The following is an 18,739-nucleotide window of genomic DNA, read 5'->3' as shown; positions in this document are numbered from 1 at the left end:
TAACTACAAAAATAATTAACATATTCTCGTTTCCCACCATGTCTGATATTTCCCTGGTGTAAAAACATGTAGCAGTTAATTACCTCTGTCTAAGGTAATCACAGTCAATATATTTAAAACTACTGCTTTCCTTTTCAGTCTGAGGTCATGTACAGCAGCTTTGTGCTGTGCTGGGACACAGCTCCTCAGGGCAAACTTGCATATTCATTGTAGAAAAAGGCCCCAGGCCAGTGACAGGATTCACAAGCATTCAAGTAAATACACAATGGGGACCCCCTGGGAGTAGAAAATTCTTGGGACCTTGTCTGAGGTGAAAAGAAAATTAATTTAGTGGCTACAAAGAGAAGAAAAAAAACCAGACAAAAACAAACCAAAAAAAAAAAAAAAAAAAAAAAAAAACAAAACAAAAAAAACCCACCGCAAAAAAACCCCAAACCCAACACAACAAACTAGGACAGCTAAGACTTACCTTAAAATACCCTGGGCTGTCTGTCTGTGGCATCCAAAGTTATTAATTTTTTCTTTCCCCCAGGACCTGAGGTTTCAATCTTCTGTGTGTATGTACACATTGAAAAGAAATATATTTCTTCAGATATTGTACCAGAAAGAACAAAGACTGTTTATTCCCTCATATGGTTAAGCTGCCCTATTAATGTCAATTTTTAATTTTATCCTTTGGATTTCTCATTAGCTTTACAACATGTCTAGATTATTTAATTATTATGTTTCAGCTTGTAGATGACATAAGATTTAAGGGCTTTTGCTGGGCTCTAGCAAATTGTTGCTACATTTTGCCTGAAGCTGCTTTTGTATAAAATAATCTTTCCATAGTTAACATTCAGGATACTCTGCAGAGCATCTTAAGAAGACTTAAATGCTAAATAACTGTCACATAGCAAGCCTTAGTATTATTGCACTAAATTACATTGCAAGCAGTGTGATAAACAACATCATAATACTTTGACACATTCATCATTAATTATAACTGAAATCTAATCTCAACTGGATTTTTTTCAGTAATTATAACCAGTAAAGCAAACATTAACATACACGGGGAGGGGAGGGTGAAGGAAAGAAGTTATCTGAAGGCATAGCTGATATATCAAAATACTGAATGGGCTGACAGTCTTATTAGGTTCTTATATGGAGTTTTCTACATATATTAAGAGATTAAAAATCTGAAATACACTTGGAATTCATTATGTGAATAATCATTTTGAAGGCAAAACTTTTCAGAGACCTACTGGTTGTGTCATTTTAAGGTGACATATGACATTCCAGTTTTCTGCTGTCTTACACAGGAGACTAGTGTTGAACTAAATTTTAAATCAGGGATCCCTCTGACCACCAAACATACTGTCTGGGTGGTATTTCAGCCTCCATAATACTAAGTTTCCTGTATTTCCCTAAAAATTGTATATTGTATTTTTAAATAGCAACTCTGTGTACCTTGTCTCTCCAATTTCACATTTATTTTCCACTGCAGAACTTTCTCCCTTTGGGGAGCTCTCATTCTGCTGGTACAAACTATTTTCCTGTGTGCTGGGCAATGTGGGAGTCGGGCAGCTGAGCTGAGGGCAGCTGCTTCCCACTGTGCTTCCCACTGTGTTGTGGTGCACCACCACAGCTCCCTATTGGCCCAGTCAGAACTCATGGCAAATCAAGAATGAATTTTTGTTCTCTTTGCTGTCTTCTTAAGACTCTGTTTTAGCAAAGTACTTTATTTGTTGTGTAGTACTAATCATACTTTCAAGTGTGATTATACTTTCCTCTGTATATTATGAATTCCCTGCATACAAAGGCTACCTGCTTTCTACCATTTCCAGGGGTTAGCAAGTCTGAAGAGAAGATACGTACATTTTGTCAATGATACATACTCTATTTGGAGCAATGTCGCCTGGTTCTCCTATTGGATGTTTCTACTCACACCAAATATCTTCACTGCCTATTATTTTACAAGCATCAGTTATTTGGCTGCATGTCCCTGAAATATCTATATGCTCTATATGAAAAATCAAACTAGTGGAAGAGGAAGTAGGTTCATTTCAGCTCTGCTTAGCCTTTGATTGTAAATGAACTATGAGAAGGTTTTTTTACAGAAAACATAGCTATTTTTCTCTGCTGGTGGGTGCAATTTGGTGAAACTTGCATGCAAACATTTTCTCTTATACTTGCTGCAACGCTGCCTATAGCATTTACAAAAACTCAATATATTTTTGTCCAGGAGAATTATAGACTCATTGAGAGCTGAATTTTCAAAGTGCTTCTATTCATAAAAGGGAATAGATGACTTGCTGTATTGGTGCATGCTGAGTTTTTGAAACGAGTGTTTTATATTACAATGTCACTTTACCATTTTTCTTTCTTGATGAGTCTTTTGTGTCTGGTATGATTGAAGCAGAGAGATTTCCTGTACTCTTAAGTAAAAAAACCCATTAATGGAGGTGGGTATTTCCACGTTTACTGTGTTAACATCATCTTAGAAATCATACAGCTGTCAAGATCACCTTTTACTTCTGTGATGATCAATCTAAATAAAATTATCTATTTCTTCCTCACCACCATCACCAGAGACCCTCCTTATGGAAGCATAGGGAACTAGTCAATACACCATACTCTCAGGCTGGTGGAATCTGCACAAAAATTAATAAGAAAAGAAACCCTGTAAGTACGTGCATTTCTTTTGCTCTTGTCTCAGTAGTCTCTTACACAACTGATGTTAAGCAAGATGGTGTCACCCTAATTACATGTCAAATGGAACTGACTTGGTCACAGGAAAATCATCAAGAGGGATGACTCCAGGGTTTTCAGGGCTTCCCAAAGTAACAAACTTGTGCATTTGTGTTATTTTCATATGCAGTTTCATAAAATAATAGGAGTCACTATTTTGGTGTCTTCTTTTTTTAGATTATTGGAGAGGGGCAAAAATTTTATTGGTCATGTAATCAACCTATTCGTGGTCAAAGACAGCCACACTATATAATCCTCTCTTTACACTGAGCTTATGTGCAGGATGAGGGGGATATCTTTGGGACAGGGGAAGGAGGATGTGTTGGTTTTGGTTTGTTCCAGCCTCTTGTGTTGGGAAATGGTTCTATAATCTCATGTCTTGGATGGTCACAAACTTTCAATTTGTAGTCTATATTAACTGTGATCAGTTTGGTCATTTATCTGCATTTTGCCTGTAGCTGTTTTTCCTTCCTGGTTATTACCCACATTTTCCATTTTTAGATCTAAGAAAAAATTCTAATTAGATTTGAATTTATATACGAAGTGAACCAAACACTTCTCTAAGATGCAGTTTCCTTTTCTCTGTTCATCATATACAGCCTGCCACAGAAAATCTTATCAAACCTTTATTAATGGTGTTCTTATTTTTCTATCTGTAAGTCCTAGCATGCTTTCCTGTTTGTCATCCTGATGGCTGATAGCTGATCTGATAGACTGACAAATCTAATATTTTGGATGACAGTCCTCCAGTTCATGGCAGAAGTTAATGTCAGTAATCCCTAAGTGCATAATAGGGCTTATGCATGATGATGTACTTATCATACATTATAGCATATTATACATTTAATCTCATTTCTGTTTTTAGGGTTTTCAACATTATCTGTTTCCTACTGCACACATTATACAGCCCCATCTCCAGCAGTGACAGTCTCTGAATTTCACTTCAGCAGCCCATCTTATCTTCACATTCCTGCCTTATATGCCAGGATCATGACTGAGACTACTAAAGAGGTACTTGTCCCGAAGCCAGTGGTCAAGGAATTAAATGAGAAACCTTTTCCAAGTATAATAGCACCCCTTTCAGCACAATTACTTGGCCTACTGTTACACTCTTCTAATATTCTTTGTTCAATAATAGTTTGTCATATGAGGTGATGTTTTACTGAAAACCAGATAAATTAGTTCTGCATTTCCTTTACCTAGAAAAATAATGTGGTTTTAAAATGGCAGCCTCTCTGGGATTGATTTTCCATTGGCACAATCCATGGTACATTTGAACATGATTTATTTACCCATTTAATTGTGCTTTCATTCAGAACTTGTTTTCAGAACGTTCATAACACTGAGTTCAAGCTAACAGATGTGTTGTTCCCCAGATAACTCTGTTTCTCTTTCTTCAGCAGAAATACTGTGTTTTCTGGTTTCCATTCTTGGTTTGAAAAATTTGCTTACTGGCCTTGTTATTTGTCTTAGGAAGATTTTCATGACAATTTCTTACAATTCTGGGATATACTTCGTCTGTCTGCCTGTGTTCAACTACATTAAAACCTTTGAAATGAGTTTCCACGCCAGTTGCAATAACTTCAGTTTTGATACTTTCCACACACTTTCAGCCATGAGTCACCCTCTCCTGACCTGTTTTTTTTAGCAGTCCTTCTTAAAATCTGGGTCCACCTACTCAGGTAGTTTTCAGACTTTTCCACCAGCTCTTTGCTTCTTGAATAACAATCATAATCCTTTTTTTCTCTTTATATTTATAGTTCTTTTAAAATATATTTATATGTTATCATATATCTTTAATATTTTCCATTGTTTGTATATAAAGAATATATATAAAGAATAGTTCACTGTACAGTTAGATTTGTTTTTTCAGAACTTGGCTCCTGGGAATTCTCACTTTATCCCTATTCTTTCTGTCTTTCCAACAGTAGTTCCTTCCCTGAGGAGCACTTTTTCTGATTTCATGTCATCATTAATAAGAAGTACTAACATTTCTCATAAGAGGGGTTTTTTTAGAGCAGGTTATTACTGGAGGCTTTCTCTAAAAGTTCATTTTCTTTATTTCTTTCATACTTTTGGGATGCAAATTCCATCTATTTTTTAACCTCAACTTCAAGTAACTTTATGTCTCCTCTTTATCTAAGTATTTGATTATTTCAGTTCAGTTTTCCTGGCCAAGTAGCTTCATTAATGTCTCATTTTGCCCCAGTCACATTCAAAATCTTATTTGAGGTTATTTATCCGTCTGTGACGTGTAAACTTGTAATTCCTCTGACCAGGGTTTCAATAAGTCAAAATCTCCTATTGTGTATGGTATAACTGTTTGTAAAAGCCGTTTTTTCAGGTAATTATTTTATTTGTAGAAGGTTTTGTTTTGGTTTGTCTCTGATATTAAGCAATAATTGAACCTGACCATTTCTGTTATCTTGGTTTTGCTTGAAGAAAAATTACTTTATTTCTGTGAGAGTGATAGAAAAGTATCTGTTGGACCCAAAAACTTTTTTTTTTTTTCCTACATAGCTACATAGCCTATAGGAGAATCTTAACAACTAGTCCTTCTTGTTTTGAACGTCTCACCAAAGACATTTCAAATCAAAACATTTCTGTTTTCTTCATCACCGTCTCTCCTATATTTATCTGTGTTTTCTTTAGCATGATTTCTGTTTGTGATTGCTTTCCTACCACATACTAATAAGGTTCTGTCCTAGAGTGGCTCTAATCCCTCCATTTTGTAGCCCATGTACTTTGTCTTAGCACATAAACATCTCTGCTTTTTTTACCCACTCATTATCCTGTTTTCTATTTGGGTGATAGCTGGGATGATATTGCTTACATAACAAATGCTTCTATGAATATTAAGTTTTTTATTTCTCTATTGATGCACACACTCCTCTGCTGTTCCTTTACCCTGTTGTTTCCTCAGCTGCATGACTCATGCTCTTTTCTGTCAAAGTCAGGGACAGGAGTCATCTCCCTGGGCTCCCCTCTTCAGGCATCAGCAATGCCTGATGACTTGCCAGAATTTTCCTGACTTCTTGAAGGAATTGTTAGATCAAATGATCCTTTCTTCTGGATTAGGATGACTGGAGGATTTCCAGAACTTCCTCCAGTTACTGACCTTATCAATGCAGGTCCAGGACAACTTTGATTATATGAGCACATGAAATTCCTGGGGTCTCCATCACTGTGCTCCTGTTGGAGGAGAGGCAATTGCATGGAAAGGGTTCTTGTCTTTCTGCAGTATAAGCTACAAACTGCTTAAAACAGTGAGAAATTAGGAGTACTTAATTCAGTATCACTGCTGTGAATTCAATTTTCTGGAAATTTGCTAGCTCCCAATACACAGTCCATGCTTGAAAAATCAGTTAGAGCTGGTTCTTCGAAAGAAAAGTTGGTTACTTTTTCAACTTCCCAGTCTTTATCTCTGAGGTACTACCTGTTGATCTCACATGGTAGCATGAAGTATTAGCAAGCCTCACAACAATGCTGAAAAATAAAAAAAGCATTGGAAAAAAATCTGCATATTATAATCCCAAGGTGGAAATGTAGCTTGCAGTAAACCAGGCAGTTACCAGGATGTACCTGATTTCGTGTAGCAGACCTTACTATACAATTCTTTATTTATTTTTTTTCAGGCATGAAAGAGGTGCAGGAGCAGAAAGGGTATTTCCTTGTGGAAGTCTTAGTTGATTGTATCCCCTAGGCATAATAAGGCTACTCACATACCTTAGAGTGTTTTATTAGTGAAAGACTTCCTTGTGTTTGTCTTGTCCCATTCTTTGATGATTTTACTGTTACCACAAAGGTCTCAAAATGCAAACTAGCTAGTAAGACCTTATTCTGAACCTAAGCTGTTTCATAGCAGTAATTTAATAATGCCAGTTCTGTCAAGCTGCCAGCCTTTCTGGATACACAGTGTTGTTTGTACATATATCATGCATTAAACTGAATTTAGCTCTTTAGTGCTCACTTGTTAGTACTTGTAGTTGGTGTATGCCACCAACTACGGTAATTTCACATACATGCATGTTCACATCAGAAGTAAAAGACAAAAACACTGATAATATTATATTCTAGCTGACACCTATGCAATATTCAGCACATTCATGAAAGCTTCTGAAGTCCACTTAACTCATTCCATTTTATAAAAAGGAAAATTATTTCCTGCTTGTACTTTATCTGAGTTAGTCCAGCACCACCAAGTCCACCACTGAACCATGTCACTCCATGCCAAATCTAGACAGCTTTTAAATACCAGGATGGTGACTCCACCACTTCCCTGAGCAGCCTGTGCCAAAGCTTGACAACCCATTCTGTGAAGAGATTTTTCCTAATATCCAATCTGAACCTCCCGTTGTGCAGCTTGAGGCTGTTTCCTCTTGTCATATCTTTTGTTACCTGGGAGAAGAGACGGACCCCCACCTGGCACAACCTCCTTTCAGATAAACTGTAAAGAGCTGTAGGGTTTCCCCAAACCCTCCTTTTCTCCAAGCTAAACAATCCCTGCTCCCTACTCTTTTCCACTCGGCAGCTTTCCAGCCACTCTGGCCCCAGCCTGCAGCACTGTCTGGGTTTGTTTTGACCTAAACACAGGACTCAATGTTTCACCCTGTTAAATCTTGTACAATTGGCCTGTCCAGATCATGAGCACACATTGGGCCTGTGTCTTACAGACAGTAACAACATTTGAAGTTCTTTAAGTTAGTTTTTGGGTTGAAAGATGAGCACATCCTTCCCAAATAGTGGCTCAATACAGAGTGGTTTAACATGATGATCCTAATTCACAGCTCCCAGTGAGCTCCAAGATTCTGCTAATCTTGGGTATACATTGCCCAAGAAAATTACCTCTGGAAAGAATTTTTTTGCTAGAGAAAGAAGCTTTTTGGATGACATCAGAGAAGTCTTTTCACACACACACCATCCATACCCGTTACTTATCAGTAACACACTCCCCAACTGAGGAAATAAAATGCTCAGAAGTGTTGCTGAATTCACTTTTATCTGTAGCAGAAATAAAGTTCATACATCACAGCAACCCTTTCTTCAAGGCACAGACCTTTGTACAGAACAGAGACCACCCATTGGAAAGCACTCATAGGGATTTTTCTCCATTATCTGAGGATAAGTTACTGCTAACCTTATCCAAGGTCACTGCTCTGGGCCTGCCTCACTGGCACTCACTATTACACAGTCGTATTTTTAGGTGTAGGTTTTTAAGACTGAATTCATGTTCAAGTGGATCCCTTTTTGTCTGCCAGTTTTTAAACTGATACTTCTATTTAAATATTTCGCAGTTAATTACAAAGTTATTCTTTATCCCAAATGTACCTGTTTAAGGATGAAAGATTACATCTCAATCTTCATGAGGAAATAAACAAATCTGTTTATACTGAACATAGAAAAATTATTACAGCTGGTCAGATTCTTGCCTATGAAAAATTTACTTCTAGAATGTCTTTCATCCTTTCCTACCTCCTAAGGAGAATATCAAAGAAGGGGCTTTGAATTTGTATTACTGATTCATTACTCATAGCTGATCAGTGAACAGTTTATGCAAATACACTTTGCAAATTGCTCACTTTAACTATTACTTGGGGTTATATGTGGATATTACTTTCCCATGGGAAGCAGAGGTGTGAACATTTGGATTATTGATATATAATCATGAGAGTATAATGCATATCAAATGTTAAATACTCAGACAGATACAGAAATCATTTGCAATACACCTGCTCACACTGAATTGCGCCTTAATGGGGTTCTTGTTGACATTAATAAGTTACAAGCCAAGATGAATGAGTATAAATTGCTAGCTAACAAGCTGATAGTTGAACATATCATTCTTTGAGGGTAGTTAACCAGCAAGCCTCTGTTCCTAAAGATTTAAATTTAATATACCTCAAGGAAATATCCCTTTGTATAATGGAATTTAAAAGAGGAAGATTATTTTTGTTTCTCCCCATCTGCCACAGCAATGCAATGAAAATATATTGGCCCATTTTGTGAACTTGGAAGGGAACTTTTGACCTGTGACATGCAGTGCATTGGTTGTTTTGTGGCCAATGACTTCTAGTGGGGGAAAAAGAAAATAGTTTTGTCATTATTTTACTTTGGAGGGTCCTTGTAGGGGTTGGCGGGGGAGTATGTTATCCCTGAGATATAATTTATTCATTGTTTCAGAGCTCTGAAGAGCTGATAATCCACAAAATCACTGTGTCGCTCAGACCAATTTGAGTAACACGCTTAAGGATTGCTAATCTTTTCAGTGCAAATGGGGAAGATTTTTCTAGAGATATATATATAGATATAGATATAGATATAGATATAGATATATATATATATATATATATATATATATAGTGAGCAAAGTTACCAGCTAGGAGTTTATCAAATTGTACGTAAGGGAGAGATGCACAGAGACATTTGAAAAATATAAATGGATTGATTTATTAATTCAGTTTTCTCCTCTACAAGTGGCTGATTTTAGGGCACTGGATCTCCTTTCATTGTATAAGAAAAATCACTGTTCATGATTGTGTAATGTGCCACTAACAGAAGTAAAAAGGAGCTGCTGAAGTGGTGAGATAGGTGTATTATTCAGAGGTCCAACATTTATTACTGCCCTCCTACCATTTAAATTCTTCGCTTTCTGTAGTATGCTCCTGTGCAGGCAATTACACAAATGTTAGACAATTATGAAAGAATGGTTTAATGGTAGCATATGTGTCTGTAACAACAGGCTACCTCCTAATTTTATTTACTTGCTTCAATGGCATTCACTGTGTGAAACAAAGATATTTACTCAAAATGGAGTGTGTAACTGAGATTAGTCATCTGTGGATCATGTCACGTTCCAAAGATTTTACTAGTAGAGGATGAAAAAGTCCACAAACAAATGATTGGTCTGGGGAGATGCTGCCTTAAAGTTCAGTTCTTAGTATTAATGTGACCAGGATTTCCCCTGGTTAAGAAAGTGAGTAATACTGTCAACTAGTAAATTGCTAAAAATGAAGAGTATCACTTGTGGGAGACAAAGCCAGGCAAAGGGAATCCTGTCCTCTGAAGACACATAAATACCCAGGAAAAGTACCTGAGAACTTTGTCTTGGGAGGAGTTGATAAAAGTTCTAAAGAGCAGAGCAGGGCCCTAAAGGTTCCGTAGCCTAGTAATGATATATTATGAATTAAAGAAAAGCAAAACAAATTTCGGTCCTTCTGCAAATGTTGGGTTTTGATGTTGTAAAGCAGTGAGACCAATTAAAATCTGTTCCCCTGCTAATATCAGAGATGGCAATTACTTTTTTTATTACTTTTTTTAATTATGTTAAGAACATGAATATAACTGAAACCAGTCTGTTCCTGCAGCCATGATCTTCGTACTGTATACCCTTGGTGCTGTTGTAATACCAGAAAATGTCACTTTAGAATAAACATGAAAATATATAAAATGTAAAAATTGAATTTGCCAGGACAGATGTTTCATGTGGTGATGATATGGAGTATCTCTTAGAGTTGAAAAATAGCATCTGAATGAACTACTTTTAAATGCATATCAAGAACCTCTCTGTATTGTTGTATTTTTTAATTAGATGAAAATAAATGAATTGAAAAGATGAAAGGAACTCATGTAACATCTCACTTCAAAGGACAGCTCCACTCTTGAGAAGGGTTTAAAAAAAAAGAAAAAAAAAAGAAAATAAAAGCAGCTTATTCAAGAAATATGCATTCTCTGTGGATTTGGTTTCTCTTTTACCTGCTTTAGAAACTCGGGAATGACTTCTGTTCATTTGACCTGAATGGAGTCATTACCCCGGTGTAAGGGAGAATGGCAGCTGGCTGACAGTGATGTTCCCCCCGTGCTCCTCCGTTGCACTTTGCATTGACTCAGCAATACTCTCAAATGAGCAGGATTATTTTTGACCTTGTGATGGGATTTTTATCAAAGTTTCAGTGCTCTGGCCTGCATTCTGGATAGGAACTGCACATATAGAAATGTTCCTTAGCTGCCTCCCAAGGTGAGAACTAGAACACCAACTACCAAGTGTATACATATCAGTGCATGCAGCCCGGGAAACAGACAGGAGGAACTGGAGCTCCATGCTCAGTCAGAAAGTTATGATATAGGAATAACTTAAACATGGTGGGACAACTGGCATGAGCAGAGGATTGTAATAGATAGTTAAAGGCTCTTTTGTAAAGACAGGCAGGGAAGAAGAGGAGGAGGAGGAGTCACACTCTAAGTCAAAGAGAGCCTTGAATGGACAGAAGTCAAGTACAGTGATTATGGAAGCCTTATCTAATGCCTCTGGCTCAAGATCACTGGGGTCATCTCCGAAGAGGATCTTACAGGAGGCATCTGCTATTGATCTCCAAACCAAGGCAGTAAAGCCAATAAAGCAATATTTGGGTCACCTAAGCAAGCATCAAATCACCAAGAACTCTGTTCTTATGGGTGACTTCAACAGCCTAAACATTTATTGGAAGAACAAACAATAGCTAACATATCATTTATCAAGTTTTGGAAATGTGTGGAGAACCACTTCCTTATACATATGGTAGCTGTGCCTGCCAGGAAAGAGGCACTCCTGGATTTGCCACACACAAACCAAGAAAAACTCCTTTCATCTATATCTCGGTTAGCAATGGTTTTGTGATCACAATATTGTGGAGTTTGGGATCTTGCTGAGCATGCTGAAGATGACTAGTAAGACAAGTGATTTAGATTTTAGAAGGAAAACCTTATCACCATATTCCAGTATTTAAAGTGTGGCTGCACAGAAGATGGAAACTCCCTTTTATTCAAGGAATCACATGGGAAATATGGGGGATAATGGGTGCAAGTTACTCCTGAGGAGATTCTGACTGGACATTCCCAATGAAAACAATCAGCCATTGGAATAATCTTCTCAGGGAAGTGGTGGATTCCCCAACATTGCACACTTTTAAGATTTAGCTGCACAAAATGTGCCATCTTGTCTAGACCGTGCTTTTGCAAAGAAAGGTTGGACTAGATGATTCTTGAGGTTCCCTCTAACATGGTAGTCTATGAGTCTGTGGTTCTATGCACAGATAGAATGTCTGTACATCTGGATTTACTTTATCTGCACAAATAAATTGAAAAAAGCCCAAAACAAAAAAAAACCAAAAAAAAAAAAAAAAAAAAAAAAAAAAAAAAAAAAAAAAAAAACAAAACAAAAAAAAACAAAAACCTCAAACAACTAAATCACTCATCTGCCTGCTAAACAAGTCAGCATTCCCAATCTGGAAGCAGATGCTTCCACCCAAAACACCTAAAAGTCAGCCCTTGTATACTTCTTAGATGCAGAATAGCTTATATTATGAAAGATATTTCACCACCTCAGCATTGGTTGATTGGTCTTGAGGGAATTTCTGAAGTCTTAAGTCAGTGGTGTACAACTCCAGGGTAATAATTGTAATAATTTTGCCTTCCAAGAAATTTTCTCTAAGTCCTATTTTCAAACATGAAGGCATTTTTTTAGCTCTTCAGCATTTTATTTCCAATCACATCTGTCCAGGCCAGAATTCTTGTCATCATATTTCTGTGTAAAGGTGCCCTGGCTAAGGGCAGAATGTATTGAAACTGCCCAAGATGTCACAGTTTTCTTCTGTATTTCAGTTGCCCTGAAGTGTGGGATGGTGACTTTAGAAAATACCGTTTATATGCAGAAGTGTAACAGAGAAATGTCATAACAACCAGTTGAATAAAGATTCAAAGAAAGACTAGCCCATCTCCATCCCTAGGAAGACCCTAAAGGTAGGACTGCTCGCTGTAAAGCAATACTTTTCTCTTGTGACTCAAAAATTTTTGTGTCTAAAATCAGAGTTTTTGTGTAACTTGGAAAGGGAGAGCAGTTCATCAGCTTCATAACTCCTGGACAGATGTTAGGCATGCTGTTCTGTTCTTTGTTATGCCACAAGTTGCTTAGTCAGTTGTCAGATAGCAATTGGATGTGAAATGCTATTAGCGCTTCACAAACACAATCAGCTAAGCAACAGAGCTCATCCCAGACGTGATTAAGTGAGATCAATTATAATAAGAACTAGATAAGAGAGGTAAGCTTCTTGTTCCTTGGGTTGGTATTCCGCAGTATTAGCCTTTGTAAGTATCCTTTATACATCATCAGCTGCAAAATCTTGATTACTTCAGGAAGTGGCTTCTAGACCAGCATTCAAATGAACTTCATCCTGAACTGATTATTCTAATGCTGCAACTGCCACTGAGTGGGGAAACAGCTTATTTGAAGCATCAATTGCACCAAACAGAAAAACAGCCATTGAAACCAGTGTTTTGCAGTTCAAGGAACATGTTTCCTCTCAATCTCAAATATGGTTAAATATTCTGAGGGACAGCTCTTTGTGTCCCAAGAAGGGAACAGCTGCCCTTCATAGCATCATGTTTTCTGTGGCACTACTGCTATAGTACTTAAGGCTTAATGTGCTAAATATCAGAATTGATACATTATTCCTGAAAATTCTGACATGAAGTAGCACATCAGGTATTCACTAAATCTGAAAGATACATGAGAGTCAATTGCACTGGAAGTAGTGTAAATATACATATTACAGGAATAACAACATATTTGTGCTTTGTTAATCAGAACAAGGAAGCTGGTAATGTAGGAATAGAGGGGGCCATATGAACAAACAGAATAGAAGAGAGAAATTTTAAAAAATAGTCCATGTCTAAATTGAAGAAAGAGACCCTTGCCCATATCTTTGAACAAATATGTTTAGCATAATTTTAATTTCTTCTGTGGCTTCTGGTTCTTGTCATGGAGGCTTTTTTTTTTTTTTTTTTTTTTTTTTTTTTTTTTTTTTTTTTTTTTTTTTTTTTGTGATACAGAAAGACTAAATGCAGGATGCCTATCGTACCACAACAATTGGGCTGTTCTGGACCATAAGGTTTGACCAAAAGCCTACAACTCTGTTTACTTGCCTATTTTTATTTTTTTTTTCAGTGAAGATTCCTAAGCTCTGAACTATTTTCATAAAAAATATTTAAGATCTTAGAAGACATGGTCCATGCATATCTCCTATTGTGTAGCACGGGATGTACTGCAATTTTCTGCTTAGTTAATAATCAAATCTGGTAAACCAAAATACAATTGTTCCCTCCCCTATTGTTATGGATACAACTCAGATGTCTTTGACCATCTAGGGTGGCACCTTTGTTGCCCTTTCAAGTGCTTTTCTACAGTTTTATCACTATGATAGTGATAAAGTTGTTGGGGATTGTGCAGTCTCCTTGATGAGCTCAGTGCCAGTGTCTCTCTGCTCTGGTCCAGTTCCCAGTGTTTTGTTTGCTTTGCTGGCCACTGTGAGTAATGGAGCAGAGCAGGACAGTTCCCCCTCACAGATCTTCTCTCTAATCTCTCCTTGGCAGACGTGTGGGATGGCTGTGACCTCTTCTGCAACCAGTGCAAAAGGTTTCTGTACTCAATTCCAAAACAACTGTTAGCCTCTGCCTTATCTTTTCTTGCTCATCCTCCCACATTTTTTATGGGTTTTTTGATAGAGTAATGCTTCCCTCAGATACTGGTCCACAGGTCTCTTTGATAATATTCCTGGTGTTAAGTCTCTTTCAAATCACAAATGGCCATTTACATTTCATCGCTGACAACCAACAAGAATTCTTCTCTAAAGTTCAAGATCAATTATTATTAATTAGTAGGGAAGATTCAGACATTTCTAGGATGGATTCTTTGGTCTATGTTATGTTAAAATATGTGAACATAAGTGATTTCTTTTGGATCATTCATCCTTGTAGCAGTGCACTACTTTTCTCTTATCACATGGTTTATAATTATTTGCTGCCTCTATCTTCTTTTGTTGCAGCGGAACGTATTATCATATATACACAATACTCTTGTTTTTTGGGATTTTTTTGTGTGGCCCTTTACCAAAGATTTTTGGAAGGTTAAGATGTTCTTTACCTGCTGATGTCACCTGCAGTCTTGGAAATATTTGATAACTGTAGAAAAATAAAATAGGAAGAAAAGTTATGATAGAAGTGAGAGCTATTATATTATTCTATTGATGTTTATTTTATTAAAATAAAAGCATTTGATATATGACATTTTTAAAATTTGAGCCTTTTCACAAGACATACTTGTGGCACCAAGAGGTTTTAACATGCATTTTGAAAAATTATGCACCCAGGAAAGAAAATGTAATCTGTTGAGGCGAACACCCCATGTGTGGAGACATGAGGCTTGACTCCATTTTCTCAGAAGGCTGATTTATTATCTTATATATTATACTAAAATACTACATTAAAACTATACTAAAAGAACAGAGAGAAAAGATGATCAGAAGGCTACAAAGAACAGGAATAGAATAGAATGCATAACAAAAAGCTTGTGACTGCTCACAGCCTTGGCACAGGTGGCTGTGATTGGTCATCAATGGAAAACAATCCACATGGACCAATGGAAGATGCACCTGTTGCATTCCACAGCAGAAGATAGTTATTGTTTACATTTCTTTCCTGAGGCCCTCAGTTCTCAGGAGGGAAAAATCCTAGGAAAGGATTTTTAATAAAATATCATAGCTATAGTAATCTTCTCTTTTCTGGTGAAAAACATGTATTTAAAGTATTTTTGCCCAAGAGAGTGTGTCTTACGTTCCACCTTGTCCACTAATTCTTCAATGTAGGTATCATCTGATCTTTCTGAGAAAGATCCAAGGAACACCAGGTCCCTCTGGATGTCTCATCCTCATGGTTGGAGTTTAACTTTAAACTAGAACCATGAGATTTGGGGTGGGTTCATTTCCAGCAGTAATTGTTACAGTTTGGGGCATAGCTCCTTCCTGAGAGACTTGCTGTGACCCCAGGTTCAGCCTTGCAAAGTATTGAATTCTGTAGAGTTCTGACTGCATCAGTTGCATTATTCTGCATTCTTCTTTGGGGTGAAGCAAAATTAATAATTTCTCCTTAAAACTTCTTGTGGACTGTGGTGCCCACAAAGCCTAAATGAAACATTTTGATGCTTTCCTGGTGTCCCTTCTGGTCCCTTGAATACTTTTGTGCATCAATTCCTGAGTACATTCTCACCTTGGAGCTTCACTTTCTCCTCTTGGACTATGGGAATGGCTGCAGTAGTTCATAAAATCCGGTGGTTTTGCTTCTGTTTGGTGTTTCCTTTAAAAGATTATGGTAGGGGATGCACCGCTCCCCCCATCCTTGTATAATGCTCTTGTGGCAGATCAGTTAAAAATTAATTTCCAGGAAAGGCACACAGAGGGAGATTTGTTAGTGATCTCTTTGTCTGATTCCTCTTTGCACCGGATTACTGGAGCCTTCTAACTCAACTGTGTAATTACATTGGGGGTGGGGGAATGAACACAAGTCTCCACCTGTCTTCTCACCTATTCCCTAAATTCTCAGAAGGTAACTTAGGATTGTGCCATTAGCTCGTGACATATAACTGTTAACCATTACTTTAATGTAGGTTAGTACATAGTTAATCTATGTAAAAGAAAATTCTATCTTTCTATGTGCAAGCAACTATTTATATGAACCTCTGTTGCTTTGAAGAACATATTTTTCTGCCACAGGACACTAGAAGACTGGGAGATGAATCCCTAAAGGAAGAGTTCCCATTCTGCAAGTTCGATTCACTGAATATAAAAATAGTAACTACTAAAATATATTTAAAATCTGTACCATAGCTGCATGTTGTATTTACTGTGCTCATTTATTTCATTCTTTAGGTTTGAAGATGGTACAGTCTCTTTTCTTGATATCATTGCTCTGAAACACGGATTTGATGTTCTGGAAAAACTCACAGGTCAGTTAATATAGCTCTAATACTGAAGACTGCATTTCTGGATTTATGCTCAGGGCACAGGTCTGATCATATTTCTTATGGCTCTGGCTTAATTTTTCTTTCTAGTTTTACTATCTGTGTTCATCATTGTGAAGATGAGACTTCAGTGTAACTGGCTTGTTCGCATGCTCCCTGTTGGATTATTGGGGCCTGGTTTGAAAGGAAAGAAAGGATCCAGACTGTTCTGGATATGCAAGATTTGAGTACATCTCATTTGCCTGACACTCTCAAAGATGCAATAGGAAAGTAACACTAGAAAGTAGCTGAGTAACTCTGACTGTTTCAATCAACCTTTGAAGCCCTTGATGTGTAGCTAAAACTGAAGTCCCAAATAAAACTTCAAGCTGATCTTCAAGCCAGAAGCTGTAGGTGAAGGGTGATATTCATGTGTCGTGAGAAGGCACATTCCCTCTGGGATAGACTGCTGCTTGTCTGGCTCAGCACCCCAAAAGCACAGTCTCTCTGTGTTTGCTGCCATGGGTCAGGGACTCTCCTGAACAGGGCAGGATATGACGCCTGGCCAGGGAGGCTTGCACCACAGGCTGTGCAGATGTACCATGGTATGTTTCTACATGTAGAATGTACCAGGTTAGCAAAGGACGTTCCTGAAATGGGTTTCTTGATCAGATACGTGCATTACTCAATGCGTAATTGTCTGAACCTCCCTTCTCCAGTGCACTCTTCGATTTCCTACATAAAGTCATAAAGTACATCATGATGTAAAAGACGTTTGAGTCCAGAGAGACATTGGCTATGTACTTTTCAGGTTAGTATAATTTCAGCTAGTGGTCTGTGGAGGTTTATTGTCATGATTTATCTGAGGGGCTCTGGTTTCTTCTCCCAGTGCAAGGCTTCTGTGAGGAGTATTCTGTTAGAAGCTTCAGGTCTAGTTCATGTGGAAATCAATAGCAGTTTTCATCCACATCAATAGTCTGACTAAGCCCAACAAGTAAGGATGTTTTATTTTATGTTGCTCAACATGGAGACCAGGGATCAGTAACGAGCCTTTAGTATATGTTCTTGTAGTACAAAATGCTTCTCAAATATGTGCAATCTTAAAAAAACATGTTCACTTGTAAAGAGGGCTTTGGTTTAATGTGGAGCATTGCCTGCCATGAATGTGAGATTTTATGATAGCACCTCTTCTGTTGCATTTTTCGTCCATCTTAACCTGTTATTCCTACCTATTTTAGCTTAACAATTGAAAAATCTCTTAATACTAAACTGAGGGGAACACTCAGCCCTGAAACTGAATAAAGTGAGTATCAGTGGATGACATGGTAGAAGAGAGGCATGAAAAAATAGTGTTGAGATCTTTCAGTTGTCCAAAATATGAACTGGCTCAAATTTTCATACTTACAATTTTTTATAAAGAATGAAAATAAAAAATTTAGGAATATTTATATTTTAAACACTTAAAAACATTTTTTCCCACAGTGCTAAAATGTAGAAAGATGGGAAAACATTGACTGAAAGAGTAAACAAGAAGAAACCTATATTGGAGAGGAGAAAATTGAAAAATTAAATAAAAAATGGTTTTGACAAATACTGTAATTTTAAAACTTCAGGGCTGCTGTTATAGTCTAGGTACTTCAGTAGTCTCTGGTCAAATTCTGGAGTGCCACATTGAAAAGCCAGAAGTGCCAGCACTGCCTCTGTACAGATATAAGAGATTGGAGAAATCCATAGTGGAAGAAAAAATGGAATTCTGTAAAGGATTTTAATCACCACATGATCCAAGAATTTTCTGCAAAGTTGGGCTGGTCCTAGACCATTTTCCATGAACCAAGATGAATTGAGCTCTTATTCCAGATAAGTAGGACCTTGCAGCATGTTCATGCTAAAACCTTTGTGATTATGCTTACATGTATATGCATGTAAGTAGAAAAATTTCCATGTAACATGTTTTTGTTAATTACAATTTAATCATACAGAAGGGAAATTAAACAAGCCACTTAAAGACAATAGTAGAATGTAGCCCAACTACAGTCATGTTTGGATTTTTCCCATCATATAATGCATTTTTATGTGTCAACTTTTCAAAGCTGATGTGAAGGGTGGCTTAGCCATATCAGGTCTCTTGGCTCTTCTGTGCTGGCTGTGAAACAAAGGTTTTGGGGGCTCTGCTCTTCAATTTGTGTAGGCATTGAATGTTCCTGG

At 37.3% G+C, this 18,739-nt stretch overlaps 1 protein-coding gene across 1 annotated transcript in view; it reads left to right on the top strand.

Moving 5' to 3' along the window:
- MOCOS (molybdenum cofactor sulfurase) overlaps nucleotides 1–18,739 on the top strand; it is a 208,252-nt gene that overhangs the window by 106,436 nt on the left and 83,077 nt on the right. The window contains exon 5 of the mRNA XM_041408136.1: nucleotides 16,464–16,540. Within this exon, the coding sequence (XP_041264070.1) occupies nucleotides 16,464–16,540 (77 nt within the window). The remainder of the gene's footprint in view (nucleotides 1–16,463; nucleotides 16,541–18,739) is intronic.

The sequence above is a fragment of the Onychostruthus taczanowskii genome, unplaced genomic scaffold (assembly GCF_017590055.1).
Source record: "Onychostruthus taczanowskii isolate IOZ18803 unplaced genomic scaffold, ASM1759005v1 scaffold29, whole genome shotgun sequence".
Classification (NCBI taxonomy): Eukaryota; Metazoa; Chordata; class Aves; order Passeriformes; family Passeridae; genus Onychostruthus; species Onychostruthus taczanowskii.
Note: the sequence above shows the minus strand (reverse complement) of the source record. Positions and strands in the feature narration are given on the sequence as shown.